Source organism: Haemaphysalis longicornis, unplaced genomic scaffold (assembly GCF_048455015.1).
Source record: "Haemaphysalis longicornis isolate Haplotype H1 unplaced genomic scaffold, Haemaphysalis longicornis Haplotype H1 scaffold_3, whole genome shotgun sequence".
NCBI lineage: Eukaryota > Metazoa > Arthropoda > Arachnida > Ixodida > Ixodidae > Haemaphysalis > Haemaphysalis longicornis.
In genome coordinates, this window is record NW_027526335.1 from 46,323,854 (window position 1) to 46,340,959 (window position 17,106).

Sequence of the window (17,106 nt, forward strand, 5' to 3'; positions counted from 1 at the left end):
ACTACAATTGCCCAGACAGGTTTCTTGGCGATTGCTTTGGTCAGCGGCTGTCAATCACACAAACAAGATTCCATGACGTCATAAGGAACCAGCGAGAAGTTGGCTAGGGAGTGCGCGCTGCTTTCTCTTATTTCTTTAGTACCTCGGTTATTTGCTCGAAGTTCGCGACAAAATTGATATTATTGTTGTACGAAGCAGACTTTTTAATGAACCAAACTTGCATTTTCCCTTCTGACTCCAACTCTCTTCTCCCTGTCAATGCGTCCACGCTCCCTTGCTTCAGGGGTGGACTAGACAAGCAATGACTCGTGGCGAGTACTTGTACGTTTTTGCGTAACTATATGCTGCTTGTCCTCAAAAGGGATAACTTTTTATGTGTTTTTTTCTTCTCCGCGGAGTGCCTAATCTTGCCGGGGTAGAAATCGCAGCCTGGTGGTAGCGAACTGCGATAGCGGCTGGTGTGACTCGATGTGTATGGTGGCGCCCTCTTCCGGCAGGATTCGGAACTTCTGCAGCAGCATTGTCAGGTCCAGAAAAATTTCAGCCGTGGACAGGCTCTCACCGGGGCACATCCGCTTTCCTGAAAGCAGAAACGGCGCGTTGTCTTGGTGTTCGCAGTACAGTGTTTCCAGTGCAAAAAAAAAAAAAAAAACACAACATCAATACAAACAAACAAACAAACAAACAAACAAACAAACAAACAAACAAACAAACAATAAATAAATAAATAAATAAATAAATAAATAAACAATAGCGAGGCTATTGAGCAGTTCCTGCAACGCCATCAGCCCATTGGGGTATGCGCCTCATCAAGAGTGCCATGCGATTGTGGCCAATCTATACCTGAGGCTATGCGCGCACGCTGGTAGCAGCGGAAGAAGTACGACAGAAGGTGCTCGGCGCGCGAGTTCGGCCATCGTCTGAACGCCTGTACGCTCACCTCGCTTCTGCTGCTGCCAATAAAGGACATTCAGCCTTCTACCATGGCGTCAACTATATTCATTATAAAATAAACAAATAAATTAATAAACTAATTTATCCTTTTCCTCCCCCTCCTCTTGAATATATCTGCAAGCATGGCTCATGGCGCGAGTTGCATGCTTGTATAGTCGTGGTGCCGACGTTGTCCTGTATAGTCCTTTTAAAGACGATAATCTTTCTCGGCTACTTAAGCGCGAAAATTCTGTTCTGTCTCTCTGTCCCTTGATTCAGCCTTCCGACCGAGAGTTGAAACAATTCGTCAGAAAGAGGTTTATATATAGTCAGAACCATTCCAAACTGTTAAAACTGCTGATGTAAGCCATGCATGTCCCCATCATATACGGCAAAAAAAACCTCGGGCACATTTGAGGCAAAGTGTAAGCACTTTACCAGCAGTACCAGCGTCTCTTTAGTTGAGAATATGCGTTGGGTTGGTTTTTACATAGCAAGTGAAAAAAAAAAAAAAAAAAAAAACAACAACAACCAGTTAAATAGGGCGCAGAAAGGCTCCAGCTCGTAAGCAACCACAAAACGAACAGAGCTCCCTCTGGTGCTGTTCCAGGCAGAACAAGAAACCAAAGATAAAGAAGAAGAAGCGCGCTGTTCCAACAGACGGCGTGCGAGTGTATAAAGGCGGAAAAATTGACTTCTATTGAGCAAATTTCCATTCAGTTCATCACGAGAGGAGTGAGAACGAGAGAGAGTAAAAGCATGATGAGTGGGAGCGGAGGAGACAATTACAAGGCAGGGGCGGTAGACGACTATGGTCTGTCTCCGGCAGACTATGGTCTGTCTCCGACTATGGTCTGTCTCCAGCAGATACGCAGACACTCTTTTTAGCGAACAACTGGTATAGTTGGCATCTGCAGTAAAAATTAAAGAAAAAATGGCGGAAAAAGATTCGCACTTTGGCCTCGGCAGATAAACACCACAGCAACTGTCGTGTGAGATGCGTGCGCTACACTTGTATTGTACGACGTACCTATGTACTGCCGGAGCTGATATGCACCCAATGTAGACTGCCTATCTAGGTATGTTTTCACGTAATACCGCAGTGCGCGTAAGCTGTAGCAAGTCTGGGGTCTTAGAGCCAAAGGTGCGCCTTGGCTATGATGCGGGCTGTAGTTGAGCGCGCCGGATAGATTTCGACCCCCTGGGATACTTACCGTGCGCCTAAATCCAACGCACGGGCATTTTCGTTATTCGTTTCCATATAAAAAAAAAACTCTGCTTGATTCCTCTGTCATAAGAATCCGTAAAATGCGAAAGCGAAATGTGCAGCGAAATCTGCATCTGAGCATGATTTACGGATCGGCGGCTGTCTTGTGGGTGTGCTTGGCGGGTGACGTCCTGCTGGCGGGTCGCTTCGGCAAAGGGTGTACTGGCGTCATTTCCGTGACGGATATGATGTCACTGAAATCTTGGTGTATACCGGCATAAAACAGTTTCGTGTTAAAATATAACACCCGAAAACGAACAACCCTAATTATAACGTACTCTTTAGTACTAAAGGTTGCTTCTCCGCAAGAAGACCCTGTGTGCAGCGGTGCATCCTTTACAGGCCGCTTGTTTCGTTGTACAGGCGTCACTTCCGTGGCGGATATGACGTCAGCGAAATCTTCGTGTATGCGGGAATAAAACACTTTCGTGTTAAAAAGGTGGCCACCGCAGTCGGGATCGAACCCGCTGTCTCGGGCTCAATGCCGTAGCCTCGCCAACTCCGCGGTTAGAAGTTGAAAATCAATCCCACGTAATACTTCCATGTTGCAGTGCTCAACTGGCCACCCCCTAAACCATGCATGCAGCATACTATAAATACACAGTGTTCACCCTCCTGACGACTTTCCCAGTCCTCCTTGAAATATTCTAATGGTCGGATTATTTATCTTGCTCGCTGCTGGCCTATACCTATTGAGAAAGTAATGATGTGCTCCGGTCTGGTGGTTGTCGCCGAGCCGTCGGGCTTGAGAAACCGAGAAGGGTCGAAGTTCTCGGGGTCTTTCCACAGCTTCGGGCTCATGTGAACGGCCCAGTAGTTGGCCACAACCACGCTGCCCTTGGGTACATAGTAGCAGCCTATGGTGGTGTCCTCCGCCGCCCTGCGTGTTTGATTAAAGAAGGGAGCCGCGGACACACCGGGTCACGCATGACAAGCATGATCGCATACATGGAATGCACTACGCTGCCAAACCGTGTGGACATCAAGCTGGCTTGCACTTCCATGCATGTTTAGGTAACAAGACCGGCACTTCCGGCACCGTGTAGGACGTAAATTAAACGCAGTCATAGGCTGCGCCCCGTACCTAAACCGACTTAAAAGACAAACCACTGTTATTAACAAGAGCAACGAACAAAATTGATGTCAGGAAACGTTTCAAAATGAAGAACGTGCAAAAAATTGATAGACCTGCCAGCGCTCGAACCCAAGTCCTCAGCGACTTAACCCAAAACTCTACATTGAGGCCACAGAGACCGAACAGCGGGCCTGCTTTAGAAGCTGCTTATGAGAACGGCGGGAGTGTTCAAAGCGAATCCAGATGGCGCCAGGTGATACGAGAATTGCGTGGCTTGTACCCACACGGGAACGGAATACGGCTTGTTGCAGCGCCGATTAAGGTCATTCACCGGATATGATGGGCTATATAATCACCATGACCAGCCGCGTCACCAACTACTTTCATATTTGTGGTGGTTCCGATGGGACAACTTGGTATTTGATGCTTTCGCGGTTTGGTGGTTTTCGCGTGTGGGCGTCTGCCGAAATTATTTCTAGCGTAAAATTGAATTAAAAAAAAAATTCAAGGCCATTCTGCCCTGCCAAAGTGGTTTGCCAGTGAAGCTGTAAACTGTGGTTGCGAACATGCTGAAGACCATCCAAATGCCGCAAAATGCTGCGTGACTTCTACTGAAACAAGACATCTCGGTTAGTAGCTATGACGTCATGTACATTCCGACGTCTCTGCCGGAGGACAGGACCCACAGTCGCAAACACAAATGATACAACCGATCACCTACTCTTCAACTAAGTCCTAAATTGTCTACCCAGAAAGCACCGATCTGAATTTTTGCGTGCGCTCCTTTATTAAAGTTTCGCGTTAGCAGTATGGCGTCGTTTCGCCGTGTTTCCCCCTTCTCGACACACGTCCTGTGTGGTGTTACGACCACTGGATGGGCGCATGACGCAGCGGTAAGCGATTTGACGCTTTGGCCCTCCAGACGTTGCTGTTGATTGGATGCCGGCGTCAGTTACCTCCGCGCTACCCCTCTCCTATGTAGTCGGGGACGCCGTGGCGGCGTCGACTTTTTATAAGCGGGTGGTCCAACGACAGTGGTACACGTTGATTCGGGGGCCGCCGGACGCGGAGGAAGAGAGAGAGAGAGAGAGAGAGAGAGAGAGAGAGAGAGAGAGAGAGAGAGAGAGAGAGAGAGAGAGAGAGAGAGAGAGAGATAATCAACTTTAATCGAACCCATTAAGTGGTTAGTGCACGCAGGAACCAGATGGGGTGGAACCTTCTTCGCGGGTCCTATATGCATCCAGCAGCTCCTGGCCCCTCGCTGACTTCCAACTAGTTTATTTTGAAAAAAAAAAAAACAAAAAAAACTGGTAATATACATACATCAACCTGCCACGTGGCGGTAAATTATTGCAACGAATGAACAAACAAAAACAAGAACACCATCACTCATCCGTCTGCACAAGCGTAATCTATTGCTCTACGTGGCCATGCAAGGCTGTTGCTCAGGTAAGCGTATTTCCTGTCATGCAGCACTACTGAAGGCAAACTGATACATCGGTCGGCAGATCGTCTTATTTGAAAGGCCTCGATTACTTCCCTTGTTGTTTCGCCAGCACCAACACCAGCGTTCACTGAAAGGGAACCCGCATAGTCATCTGGCAAAACACTGCAGCTCACATGGCTGTGTACCAGTTTTTGCACAAACCACTGTGTTGTCAAAACACAGAGATAAAACAACAAAAAAGTAATCGAGGCCTTTCAAATAAGGCGATCTGCCAACCGATGTATCAGTATGCCCTCAGCAGTGCTGCATGACCAAGAATAAGTTTATCTGAGTGACACCCTTGTATGGACACGTAGATCAATAGATTACCCTTGTGCAGACGGATGAGTGATTCTGTTTATTCGTTGCAATAGTTTACCGCCCCATGGGAGATTTATGTATGTATATTACCAGTGTTTTCTTGAAAATAACTAGCTGTGAGTCAGCGCTGTCCTGTCTATTCCTCGTTCCTTTCTTGTGCTGTCTTTTTTCCGCACTCATTTTCAATCATGAACGTTCACCAACTCGCCCAAGACACAGCCCTCTTGAGCACAGATGTTCACTCGCCCTCCTGACGCCCTTCCTCCGTGGTCCTCAAGCTATTTGACCCCGCAGGACAGCGTCACGAAAGTCGACTAGACATCCTCGGGTGCGAGATATCTTCGCCTGTGATAACTCTCAGGATCTTCTGGATTAGTTCGCTCCTTGCTACAGCGCGCGTGTGGTAGATGAAAGGGGGTGGACTTGAACGCGCTTGTTTAATACTGAGCACTCAGGGACGCGGACACCTGTTCATGAAACTCGAATCATGTAAAATACTGAATAAATTAAGTCATTATTTCTTTTTTCAACTTGGTCCCAATGTTTGCCTCGACTCGACAGCAACCGGGTCTCTCAGCGGCCGCGCACCCAGAGTCGCAAAACTGCCCTGCCGCTTACAGCCAGCTTCTTTAGCACGATCTCCAGTGTTGTTCTCTTAAGCAAATCTTATGTGGGGAGGGTTTCATGTCTTTCATGCACCTTAAAAAAGACTCCCGAAAAAGATTCCCGTACGAAGCGCATGTGGGTCTGACTGCTTGTAAGCAACGCCGAGCATACTTCAGGCGACTGTGCTTGGCACAGGCGATAAACGCGCCTTCCGAATTATCTTGCTCAGAAAAATTAGGCGAACCGTCCAGCTACAACAGCCTGAATGGGACCGACATGGTGCCGACGCGACGCCCAACATTCGAAAGCACATCGAATGAGGCGATCGCAGCGTGCTACAGTTCCCTGAGCAGGGGCGTTAGTTGCACTGAAAGCGCATGCAGTGACCCCACTTATGCAATATATATCGCGCAACTTTTTCAGATGTCAGTCCGTCGCTTCGATATCATCCCACTGGATATCCATTTCGTTCTTATTATAGCAGGTACGCTGCAGCGCACTATTATTCTGACCTCTGGAAATAACCTGTTCAGCGAATTCCGCTTCGCCTCGAGGATTTACACTGAGGATCGAAGGGAATTAGAACCCAAACGTTTTTCATGTAGACCTTGTCGTCGTTACAGGCAGGCGCACATGCACACAGAAAGAATTGCGGAAACATGTCATCCCATTCCAGCCCACCCGTGACACGCACCCTCTGGGTACACCGAAGGGCGTGCATGCCTTCCACCGGTACATCTCCCAGATGGTGGCCATGGTGAGCGGCATGTGCACGTGGTCGGCCCAGCAGGGCAGCCGGTCCCTGCCCACCACGCCGTCGATCTCTCGCTGCAAGGCCGCCTGCAGGCTGTCCACGTGGGCGGCCAAGTTGAGCACGTGGCTGTGCAGGAACAGCGCCACCACGGCCGTGGCGCCCAGCATGTAGTCGGCCACGTTGCCCACCAGGCGCGCCTCTGCGCAGTCAAAAAGGGCACACGGGAACGCACGCAAAGTCAACGCGATTAGGGGAAAGCGAAGCTGCTTCATATATTCCTTCGTCAATGTCCAATAGCGGCTAATAGCAACACGAAAACAAAATTTTTGTATGCAATGTAGTATATGGTGCGCATAATCGATCAGTTTTACAATCGCACAAGTCGTGATTGTTACTTGATAAGACACTAGCTTGTGTTCACCTCCAGCTAGTCTGTAATCGTATACAGAAGTCACTGAGGATCAGCCGAGTGTACTCGTGGGTCTCGAGAGTGGTTGGTATTGCGCCGTTCTCCGCGTGTAAAGCCGGGCAAAGAAAAGAAGAGGGACAATACCTGTCGATCGTTTAGGTAGGTTCTACCTTTTTTATTTCTCCTCCCCTTCTTCTTCACCCATACTTCTCCTCAGGGAAGATGCTAATCACATCTGTCGAAAATGTAGTGTTCACACACTCCGGTTCCCGGAGGCACTGCCCTTCCTCGTCACGTCACTTTCGGTCGCAATGTTATGGGTCCGGGTGGGCCCGTGTCGAGCAGGACAGCCCAGCAAGAAGGGTTTCCAGCTGAATTCCCTATAAAAACATCACCTACTTGTAAATTGCGGTTGGAAGCACGTGGATGGCGGTGAAAAGACCTTAACATTCTCTTCTTCAGCGATTCAAGACGCCGTCCAAGAACTTCTGCCAGCAACGAAGCTTGCAAAGTGTATTTCACGTGTCGCCTGGTTTATGAAAGGGCATCCGCTTTCAACGGGTCGGAGCATCTTCGCCTTGGAAAAGGTTGCCGACAGCTTTCATAGCTACCTCCTTGCTCAACTTTTTCTCTGATAGCACCTTGAACGATTGAGGCCTGCAGCCCTCATTGAGCAGCTTCTTCGACAGTTTTTGTCTTTGGACTTGGGGAAGATGCATCGGTTGATACTCCTAGCAGTCTGCTTTAGCCCTTCCTTTCTGGTGTGCTTCCCTGAAGACAAGAAATTTTCTGAAGATAAATTGTTTCTCTTGCCAGACTTGCTTGTCGCGTGATGGTTTTCTGGGGATTTTATTGTGACAGAGCACTCTCCGGAACCGAACGTGTCATCACTTGTATTCTCTGCCTTGACTCTCCTTCCGGAAGGAAATGGCACCTCAACCACTTGACCATGCTCTTCTTTTCATTTTTGGCTATCCTTGGAGAGCGTTCAAAGTATCGAACTGTTGCACACGCGTGGTCATCACACAGTTGCGTGGCAATAAAACTAGTGTATTCGTCGTCCACGAGTCTGCAAAGCTCCAGACACTTTTCGAGAGCTTGTGCCTTCCCGTTGAGCAGCCGTAACGTTTCTATAGATTTACTCGAGCTCCCACTCAGCGAGCAACTCTGAACTCTCCACTTCTGGAGATTTTGACGTTTCAATGGTTGTGAACTTTTTGGTGCTGTCCTGGAATTTGACCGAAACATCCGTGAAATGCCTGTAGAGCAGTCTGGTTTGTACTTTTCGCCCGAACTATAATGAAACCTTTTCGGCGTACCAAGCCTTCCCCTCTGCCTAACGGCGTCCTTAAGCGAGACGAACAAGGTCTCGCTGTCTTCTTATACCTCGTCTCCTTACGACTGGCCAGCTGATTCTTTGGTGGCTGTTTGGTTGCTAGAATAGGGTAGGTGTTTCTCCCATCTTTCTCGACGCCTACCGAGACGTTCGTCTTGTCAGAGGCAGACGACCTTCGGTGCAATCATGCGCTTCGCTTGCCAAGTCTTTCCAGCGGCTGAGCCCTAAATGCTTCCCTCGGCGGCGAAGACTGATGGATTTGCTGTGTGCAGTATATATTATTGGCGGTACGGCGATATCGCTTGTACTCTTAACAGTAACACCACGTGCATCATTAGGTAAGCCTGGCGGGTGCTCGGCCTTCAGAACACGTTCTGTAGTTCATACTTTGGCGAAGTCATCGTCTGTGGCTTTTTTTAAAGACGATAGTGTTTGTTGGGCTACTTAAACGCACAAATTTTGGTCTGTCTGTCTGTCTGTCTGTCTGTCTGCCTGCCTGTCTGTTTGCCTGGGACTCGATTCAGCCACCCGGACAAAGTGAAACACAGGCTGCGCAATAGACTTATATAGCCACAGCCAAATCTAAACGCCTACGTCCGGTGTTAATGTTCATACCTGTCAACATTGTTGAACAATAACAGGACATTACGCAAATATGAGGCAAAAAAAATCAATACATAAGGGATATTTGCAGTGTTCATTTATTAAAACTTTATGGATGCTTGGTTTTTGCAATGACGAATGAAATATTACATCAACTGCATAAAAATGTCGCCTGCTGTTGCCCGCGCCACTTACCTCCCGGCGGAATTTTAAGAAACCAAGCAGCAACAGTAACAAAAGGTTCCACTAGCTAGGTTCCACGTTCCGCTTGGAACATACGTGGAGCCGGGAAACGTGGTTCTATAAACGTGGTAGTATGGTGCCTCGATTCACGCGCGTCTCCGCCGTACGGCAGCGGTGGCATCGAGGCAGGTGGCCTGGTGCAGGGGAAAGGGGTAAATTTAAATTGACTTGAGCAAAACATCTGGCGTGTTTATCTTGGGGGGAGCGAGACGGCCGGGAGAGTAACAGCGTACGAGGTGAGCGGGAAAGAGAAGGGAGGAATTTACTCGGCAGGGGCGCCCAACGACTATCGTCTTTCGCCGACATTTGCAACGAAAGGAGCAGATACGCGACCATTTTTTTGGATCCCGTTTCAACGCTGGCTGATTCCGGTCAGTGTAGGCGCACAAACGGATGACAATTCTCAGTTTGAGGCGTGTGGCTTTTCCGCTACCTTTGGCGCTTCCGCTGCCCCAGCCTTGTATCATCGCCTCCTGTATTTTTTCAATGTCAAACGCATCGCCCGCTTCACAACGAGAGTTAGTGACACTCCTGTTTCGACCACATGCCTTAAGGTGGGGCCCCAAGCTTAATCGGGATCACCCGACTATAACTGAATTCAAGAGCGGCGTATGTCTTGTTGCCAAGGCAGCCGATGTTCGAGATTGCCGAAGTAGCGGCGCTCTGGCCAGCGATAGAAAACCTAGCGCCGCGGCGGAGTACGCTTTGATAACGTTGCCGCTTTCCACCGCGTGTCGCCCCAAGATTAACCGGTCACGTGACTAAAGCTCTGGGTAGGCTAACGATTGGGGGAGAGTGGCAAGAGTAGAAGGAAAGCATAGCCGTGCACACAGAAGGGGCCAAGGGGGCCATGTTTTTAAATCCCTCTTTTAATCTCCCATGCAGTTAAAAGTATGTTGCCGCACGGCTCACTATAATGGTTGCCAGCATTCCTTCTGGCAGGACACGTATGGCTGGTAGATATAAAAATTACGAGTTCAAAGGTTCCAGGGCGCTATCAGCAATACTGTGGCGGGTTAAGGTGTTTTAAGTGAAGCCCCTTCACTTAGGATAACGAAAACATACTCGACCAAAATCGGTTGTCTGTCTCTTTAACGAGGTTCTATTAGGTATTCTAATAACAAATACTGCAAAGGTTATTCAAACACTTCAGCGACATAAAATTTCCAACGATTGCACAGTTTTAATTAATTAATTTTTCGTCACGGTGTGGGTATACTGCGTTACAGAAAGGCCACCCTTTTGTCTCTCTGTGTTCATGCTACTTGGGATTTTACAAACACTCGGGACCTGTAATGGTTAATTATTTATTTATTTATTCACATACTTACATTTCGCCCAGAGAGCATTACAGTAGGGGGGTAAGAACGCATTTTCACACACGAAATGCGCCAACAAAGTGGAAGCTAGAAAGAATAACAAGGAACAGGGAAACAAATAACGGACAGTACGGGGTAAAAATTCATTTTTCACACACGAAATGAATAAGCGAGTAAAGAGTACGGAAGTTCACCCGTAAAAACTGGATGTGTAGGGTCTCCGTGCTCCTGGAGCTTTCCGTTGTACACGTCGACAAGGCCACGGTTGCGCTGCGTCTTGTCCGTCTGCAAGGCCAGGTCAACTTGCCTCCTGCAAGCCGCACGCAGTTGCACAAGATCGCCCTGCTCAATGTAGTCGCCGAGGCATGCGTGTCAAAGATTATGAACTCAGTTGCTGGCGGCATCTTCGAGGTTAGCTGCTCTCGCCGGGGCATGTCAGCTTTACTGCAGACAGTCTCAAACCTATATTTGCTTCAGAGCATTTAGGAATCAAGGTCATCTGCATTCAACTTGTCCAGCAGTGTTTGAGGCATTGTATTACCTTCACGAATAATTACTCCAAAGTTCCTGGGGGTTCTGCGAAGTTGTCTTGCACAGTTAGCATTGCTCTAAAACATTGGTTTTAGAACCGGTATAGCAGGTTCCAGAGAGGTAAAACCTTGCAATCGAAAGTCATGATGCCGCGCTTTAGTTTGTCGTTATGAACTATATATATATAGCGAGGAGAAAGCATGCGGTAAAGTGGGCACCAGCACGAACGCCGCCATAAAGATCCTGTAATCTCTTTTTTTTTTTTGTTTGCAACGTTCACGCCCATTTTTTTCAGTAGTTTTAAAGAAAGTGTATTCGTTTCTTATGACATCTAGATGCATTCAGAAGCTGTGTCAGCATTCACAATTTTGCTCACGTGTATTACGAGAGACTAATACTCTACTTACATCCTTGAAGGGGCAACTGAATTGCATACAATGCTATGTTCAGTCTACCGGCGCAAAAGCCATATCGTGATCCACGAACGTAAAAAAAAAAAAAACGGCGTTCGGTTGGATGAGACATGAAAGGCCGTTATTCTTTAAAGTTATTACGACAGTTACGGCAACAGTCTGAACCCCGCCTAAGTATAACTTTACGCACAATATTTAGTCCAAGCCAACCCGTACACGGAACACGAAATCGCGTTTACGCCTTATCAGAGCCGTAAGTGCACGCATCTCCGAGAAATCCTGGTACGCTTCTTTTTTGTCATATCAGCAGAAGTGTTGCAGATAATTTTGCCGCAGCCATGGGGCTAACATTCCCCGAAAAATGATTTTCGTTCCAGAGCGTGAGCCTACACCCACTTTGCCATAGCTTCGAAGTTCCTGGCCATGGCCTTCACGAGTACACTGGCCGAGCGGGAAAAGAGTCGGTGTGCGAGCGGCTTAAGCTCTGCTGGGCAGTAGTCAATGGGAGACGCGGCGCTGCCCAGATTGAAGCCTTCCAGGTGCTCGTCCATGTCTTTCCGCCGCGGGTCGTCCAGGTCGTAACGCCGGCCAAAAAGGAAGATGGCTGCGTTGTTGCTTGCCGACCGGGCTAGGTAGTCGCGAGGCAAGATGGCGGCGCCGCGAGTCTTGCTGATCATGTCCACCAGATGCAGCGCTTCTTCCTGTGTGCACGCCGTACGAACCCGTTTCAAGAATAAGTTGGGAACAAAAAAATTCCGACATGAAGTAATTTCGGCACGAAATACCCATCGCGCGAGCTGTGCGCTGCTTGAGCAAGTCGCAACAAAAGGTACCGATTAGCGGTTACGATAGGTGAATTCACACGTACAACTACACTCGACTTATGGCTCCGTTTGCTGATTGGTGAGTCCGAAAGTTTTCCCAGTTGAAAAATATCCACCACGTAGGCAAACTGCTGGTTGATATTTCATATACAGCCTCATTTGAACTTGAAACCCTTGCCGTTGACTCTGCTGTAAACATTGCAGTTGATAAAAACATGATCCCCTGTACGATTTGAGCTAGTTAGATTATGCGCGGAATAGATGGTGTTGGCCTGGTCACTCACTACTGCTTATCTCCACAGCATGTGAAGTCATTTTAAGGCCATTTGTGGCATCTGCGCTGGCTTAATACTGGCTTCAGGAAGTTCGACACAGGAATAAAAAGGGGGAGCAAGCGAACGGAAACAAAGTTTGCCAACGTCCAAGTACGGTTGGCTGAGGCGTGGAGCAGGTCCCGGCAAAGCAGGCTAAACAAGGAACGAGGGAAGACGTGATAATAAGTGTGAAAAGCCTTTTAACGAGCTCTAGAAGCGTCCGCGTGGACTGGTAACGTCAAAAACATCGAGGGCCTCATCATCATCGTCAAAAGTAGGCGATTATAAATATTGCTGCTAGCTGAGAGCCCATTTAAAGTAGTAACCTCTTCTTACTCATTTCGCAGTAATCGATTAGTTTAAGCTTTGCTACTATTCGACGATGCTACCAATAGCTTAAGACTTACTTCTTTTATATTGCTATGCCATGCAATCAAAATAGTTCACATCTTTACATAATGGTACCTATATTTCCGGAGACGTTTTCAAAACGACTACCGTGCCATTGAATAAAAATAGCTCGCATCTATCGATGCGAGCTAGGCTTTTTGAAAGACATTTCCACTGTGTTTAGGTTTGTGGGGCTTTCTGAAAATAATAACTCGGGAACGAAAATGAATTTTTGTAGCACTTAATTAGTTGTATGCAAGCAATTAATGTATACAGTCGTGTTATACGTGCAATACTGTATTATATCAAACAGAGTGCGTCCTCGGCACTTGCCTGAACTTGGTACCACATGGCTTGTTTTCCATAACCGAGCTCTGTAAACGCTTCAGCAACGAACCGTCGGTTGGCCTTCCACTCTTTCCCGCCAAGAACCGAGAGACCTGGGGTGAGGAGGAAAAAAATTGGGCTCAGAAACGGCTCTTGCGGTCAGTACCAAGTACACGTTTCCTTCTCACTTATGTGCTCAAGTAAAGAAAGCTGGAGACTTGAGAAACGGAAAATGAAAGCCACGCAGACCGTAATCGATGGTGGTATACAGAAAACAAAAATAACCGCGCCACGCTGGCAAACGCGAATACCCCCGGGAATGTTATTTCTTCGTTGGCAAGCTCAAACAGCACGATGCTGTTATAAGCATAACAGAGAATAAATTGCATTGAACAAACAGTTTGCTGCATTAAATAGAATACAAAGGCATCCCTGACAGACTTTGAGGAGGATCAGGCCTATAGGACTACGTTTGAAGACCCTTGTCATCGTCATGTCGGGGCTTATTTATCCCATTCATGCCACAATTCCGAGCTAGCGGATGTTTCCGCTGCAGTAATAGCTAATACCCGGAGCATATGAAAATATGGAAACAGAAAAGTGCATGCATTGTAAATGCACCTTCAGAAGTGTCTTTCAGTAGCCACGCTGATGGGCGGTGTAGTAGTTCCGGCTTTGAGAACGTCTCCTTGATGAGGTCGTAGTCGTTCACAACCACAGTGTTCACTGCTGCTGTTCTGAATCTGCCAAGAGAAGACAGAAGACATTTCGCGTGCCACAATGCACTCCTCCCAGCTGACATAATGGGGACTTGTTTACGTGATGCGTAACTCCACTATCTGTAGACTTCCAGAGTTCGGCTACGCCCGTGTGTTTCTTAACGTGGAAACCAAGCTTTTTGTTCTTCCTGCCACACACATTGTGATGTTGTTCTTCCAAACTACGCTGGCCCCGAAAAGATCTGCGTGGAAACCTAAGCAATATCTTTCTAACGATTTTCAACTGAAGAGCCACATCATTGCGTGAGCAATATGTTGATCATCTCGACAAACATTTCTGCCATCGGTCTGATCCCAGAGCGACGAAAAACAATGAATGAGCGCTGGCGCTGCCTTCGATCTGTGGACGACATTGATAGCTAGGTTCAGACGTCAAATCGAAGCGCGGCTGCCACCTGTCTCTACCGATACACCGGTCTAATGCCGTCACGACGGGTCCCGTGGTTCCCCTCGCCGCTTGTACGCATTTTAAAGAGGAAGAGATAAAAATTACCTTGAGGAAATGCCAATACTGGTGGGCTGCAAGAGGAGCGACAGGGCAGCCAAAGACGTGTCCACTGAGACGATTGAGTGCAAAGCGGGGTTGGCACGAACACCGTGTTGCGGACTTTGACAGACAAAGCAAAGCGTGCGCATGGAGGAGCTTTAAGTTCTCGAGGGAAAGGCACGAGATGCTCACGCATTCGTAAAGTTTCACCAATGGCCCATGGGTCTTCAATTAGGTTTTGTCTGTTAATGCGTCGCTGAGTTTCTTGTTGCGGCGACATGTAGCACACTTTAGTTCTACTGAGTTGTTCTCGAGTGTAATGAACCTTCTCATGAGGTAACGACAAGGCAAGACGACAAACCGGCCATATTGCGATCTTTCAGCGCCTTAGGCCAGCTTGCAACTCCTAGTGAGGCCCCCGTGAGGCCGCGCCCAACACAGCCCCATGACGAACCGCAGCCAGTGGGAATTTTCATGCGGTTTGCTTGCCACGTCTTCTTGATGCCGCAGGGTTCTCGCACAGCCAGCGAAGAAGTAAACTTCCATAGCGAGTAACGAGAACATCTTTGACGTACTGCTGTAGCAGATGTCAAGGTGCATCAAATGGCCTACATTTTACGGCAACAGCCGCCTATAGTTAAGGGGAGTAAACTCGGTAAAACACTTGTCTATAACACAGCTTTCATGCTTTCAGCCTTATACTACCTTGCCAAAGCGAGATTTTAATAAAGACACTGTGGAGTTTTAAAGTCTAAGTTCTCCCCCTTAGCCCCCAACCCGTTTGTAAAGAGTATGTTTCGGCAGTTTTCAGATGCAGCTGTAACTAGTTAAACTTGAAATTGCTGTTATCGACAAGCATTTTACCGACTCTACCTTTCCTGGCAGCGCGCTGCTGCGAGCATGCGTCGTCGCCGGGAGAACGTGCAGAAGAGCGCGTGAGGGTGCATGGATGCTTTTAGAGGAGCATACAAGCATGCTAGAGCGGCTTTGACCACGCCGTCAACGGTAGCGTGAGAGGACGGAATGCACGTGTGTTAACCACGGCTCGCCGTGGTTTAGTACAATTTTGTGACAGCAGGTAAAACGTAAGAGAGCTGTGAAATCGGCGCAACGCCCTCCGTAACCCGTTCTGCGCATGCCCTCGGGATACCGCTTGATAATAGAGTTCAGCAAACTTGGTGTAGGGCAATTGAGTGCGACCAAGGTGACCTCAACTAAGGCGCGCTGTAGAGTTGTCTTCGGTGCAGGGGCACCAGTCCACTCCTCGAAAAAAGGCCGTATGATGCCGAGGGGGTGAGCATCTAGAAATTTGCAAGAGGTGCGTTTCTGGAAGCTCTGGATGCAACCGTTTCTGGATACATGCAGCCCGATGTAGCACCTGGTGGGTTGGCAATGGTGGCGCGATAACAGAAACTAAGCAGCAGGTTGTCGCAAGTGTGCAACGTTTAAGCAATTGGCGGTAACTGATGCGGTGAGGTACTTTTGAGGACCCAGCCGTGAGCGCCATTCACAGAGTTCGCTGCAGTAGCTGATGTTTCGAACTCGTCAAGTAGAAATATGTTTTACGGGGACATTTCTCCGTGAGGCATATGGTATGGAAGACACTGTGTACTTGCCTGAACACCGGGCCGTAAAGTTTCACCCATTCCATGGCCTTCTTGTAAAAGAAGTCCCTTTTGGTGACTTCAAAGTTTCCAAGGAAAGGAATCCCTGTCGGTCCTGGGGGCTGGCGTTTTCTGTGTTGGCTGTGGTTTCGAAGGAACCACCAGAGTCCCGAGCCAAGGATGGTCGCTCCCAAACCGATGACGTATATGGTCACGCCGCAGCAGCCCATACTCCGAGGCAACCAGTAGACGGTCATGATGGCCGCCTTGCAAGGTGAAAATTTTTCGTTACTCTAAACAATGTAAACGAAAGAGAAAAGTACGCGTTAGTGAAAAGCACGCAGTGCAATACGTGAGCTACACGGCCGTTTCAAAGGGCTCTCGAAGGCCGCTGAACCAACTGTCTCTCGAGCGCCCCATTGTGAATGCACATGGAACACTCGTGGGCAAGTGTTCAATTGTCAATTGAAAGTTGTCGTGAAGCACAGCCATAATATGTACTGTTAACACAGCATACAGGCCTTGACGTGCTTTTTGTCGTCAGTTGCCGTCATCTAATTTATTAAAAAGTTCAAGGCGAAATTCTTAAATAGTGGTTGCTCTCTTTTTTTTCCCGCATTGTCTTTATTCAGTCGCATTTATTTTCTTCTGAAACAAAAATGATCTGAGGAACAGCTTGATTTCGCGAGTGGTGAACCAGTCAAATGCCTCTAATCAGGCAAAACTTCACCACTACTCGTCCGTGGGGAAGTTCGTGTGATTTTGTGAAATTTACGTCAGAGATAACGCGCATGACGTCGGGCAACTGGCCAGTTTACACGACCTGTGCGCTGTATAGGCGAGACTGCTCTCGTTTTTTAGCAGCTGGCCGACCCTTCCAACACTATTTCCCGAGTAGAGGTACGTCATAGTGCGATGCCTGGCATACGATTGAAAGAGGACTGTGTTTACCGCATTTTCCATATTACGTGCATTCATCGAGAGGTCGGGACTGCAGTTGTAACCGCATTGCTCCATACAAGCAGCGTTTAATTGACGTCCATTACAATACGGGAGCAGGACCGTTTAAGGTGGCGTCGGACGGA

The 17,106-nt window shown here is 48.1% G+C and overlaps 1 protein-coding gene across 1 annotated transcript; it reads right to left on the reverse strand.

Moving 5' to 3' along the window:
• Positions 1 to 234: 234 nt before the first annotated feature.
• LOC144173239 (cytochrome P450 1A1-like) lies at positions 235 to 11,994 on the reverse strand. The gene is made up of 5 exons (XM_077701734.1): positions 11,693 to 11,994; positions 10,547 to 10,662; positions 6,383 to 6,641; positions 2,890 to 3,080; positions 235 to 580 (listed from the first exon to the last, which is right to left on the reverse strand). The coding sequence occupies exons 1-5, from the start codon at positions 11,971 to 11,973 to the stop codon at positions 402 to 404; spliced, it is 1,026 nt and encodes a 341-aa protein (XP_077557860.1). The 5' UTR covers positions 11,974 to 11,994; the 3' UTR covers positions 235 to 401.
• Between the last annotated feature and the right edge of the window lie 5,112 nt (positions 11,995 to 17,106).

Excerpts from the sequence above, each read along its gene's own strand:
- LOC144173239 (XM_077701734.1), bottom strand. The coding sequence starts at position 11,973 with ATGATCAGCAAGACTCGCGGCGCCGCCATCTTGCCTCGCGACTACCTA. Across the intron at positions 3,081-6,382 it reads CCCTTCGGTGTACCCAGAGG|GGCGGCGGAGGACACCACCA; the intron begins GTGCGTGTCACG and ends TCAAACACGCAG. Across the intron at positions 581-2,889 it reads CATCATTACTTTCTCAATAG|GAAAGCGGATGTGCCCCGGT; the intron begins GTATAGGCCAGC and ends TTCTGCTTTCAG.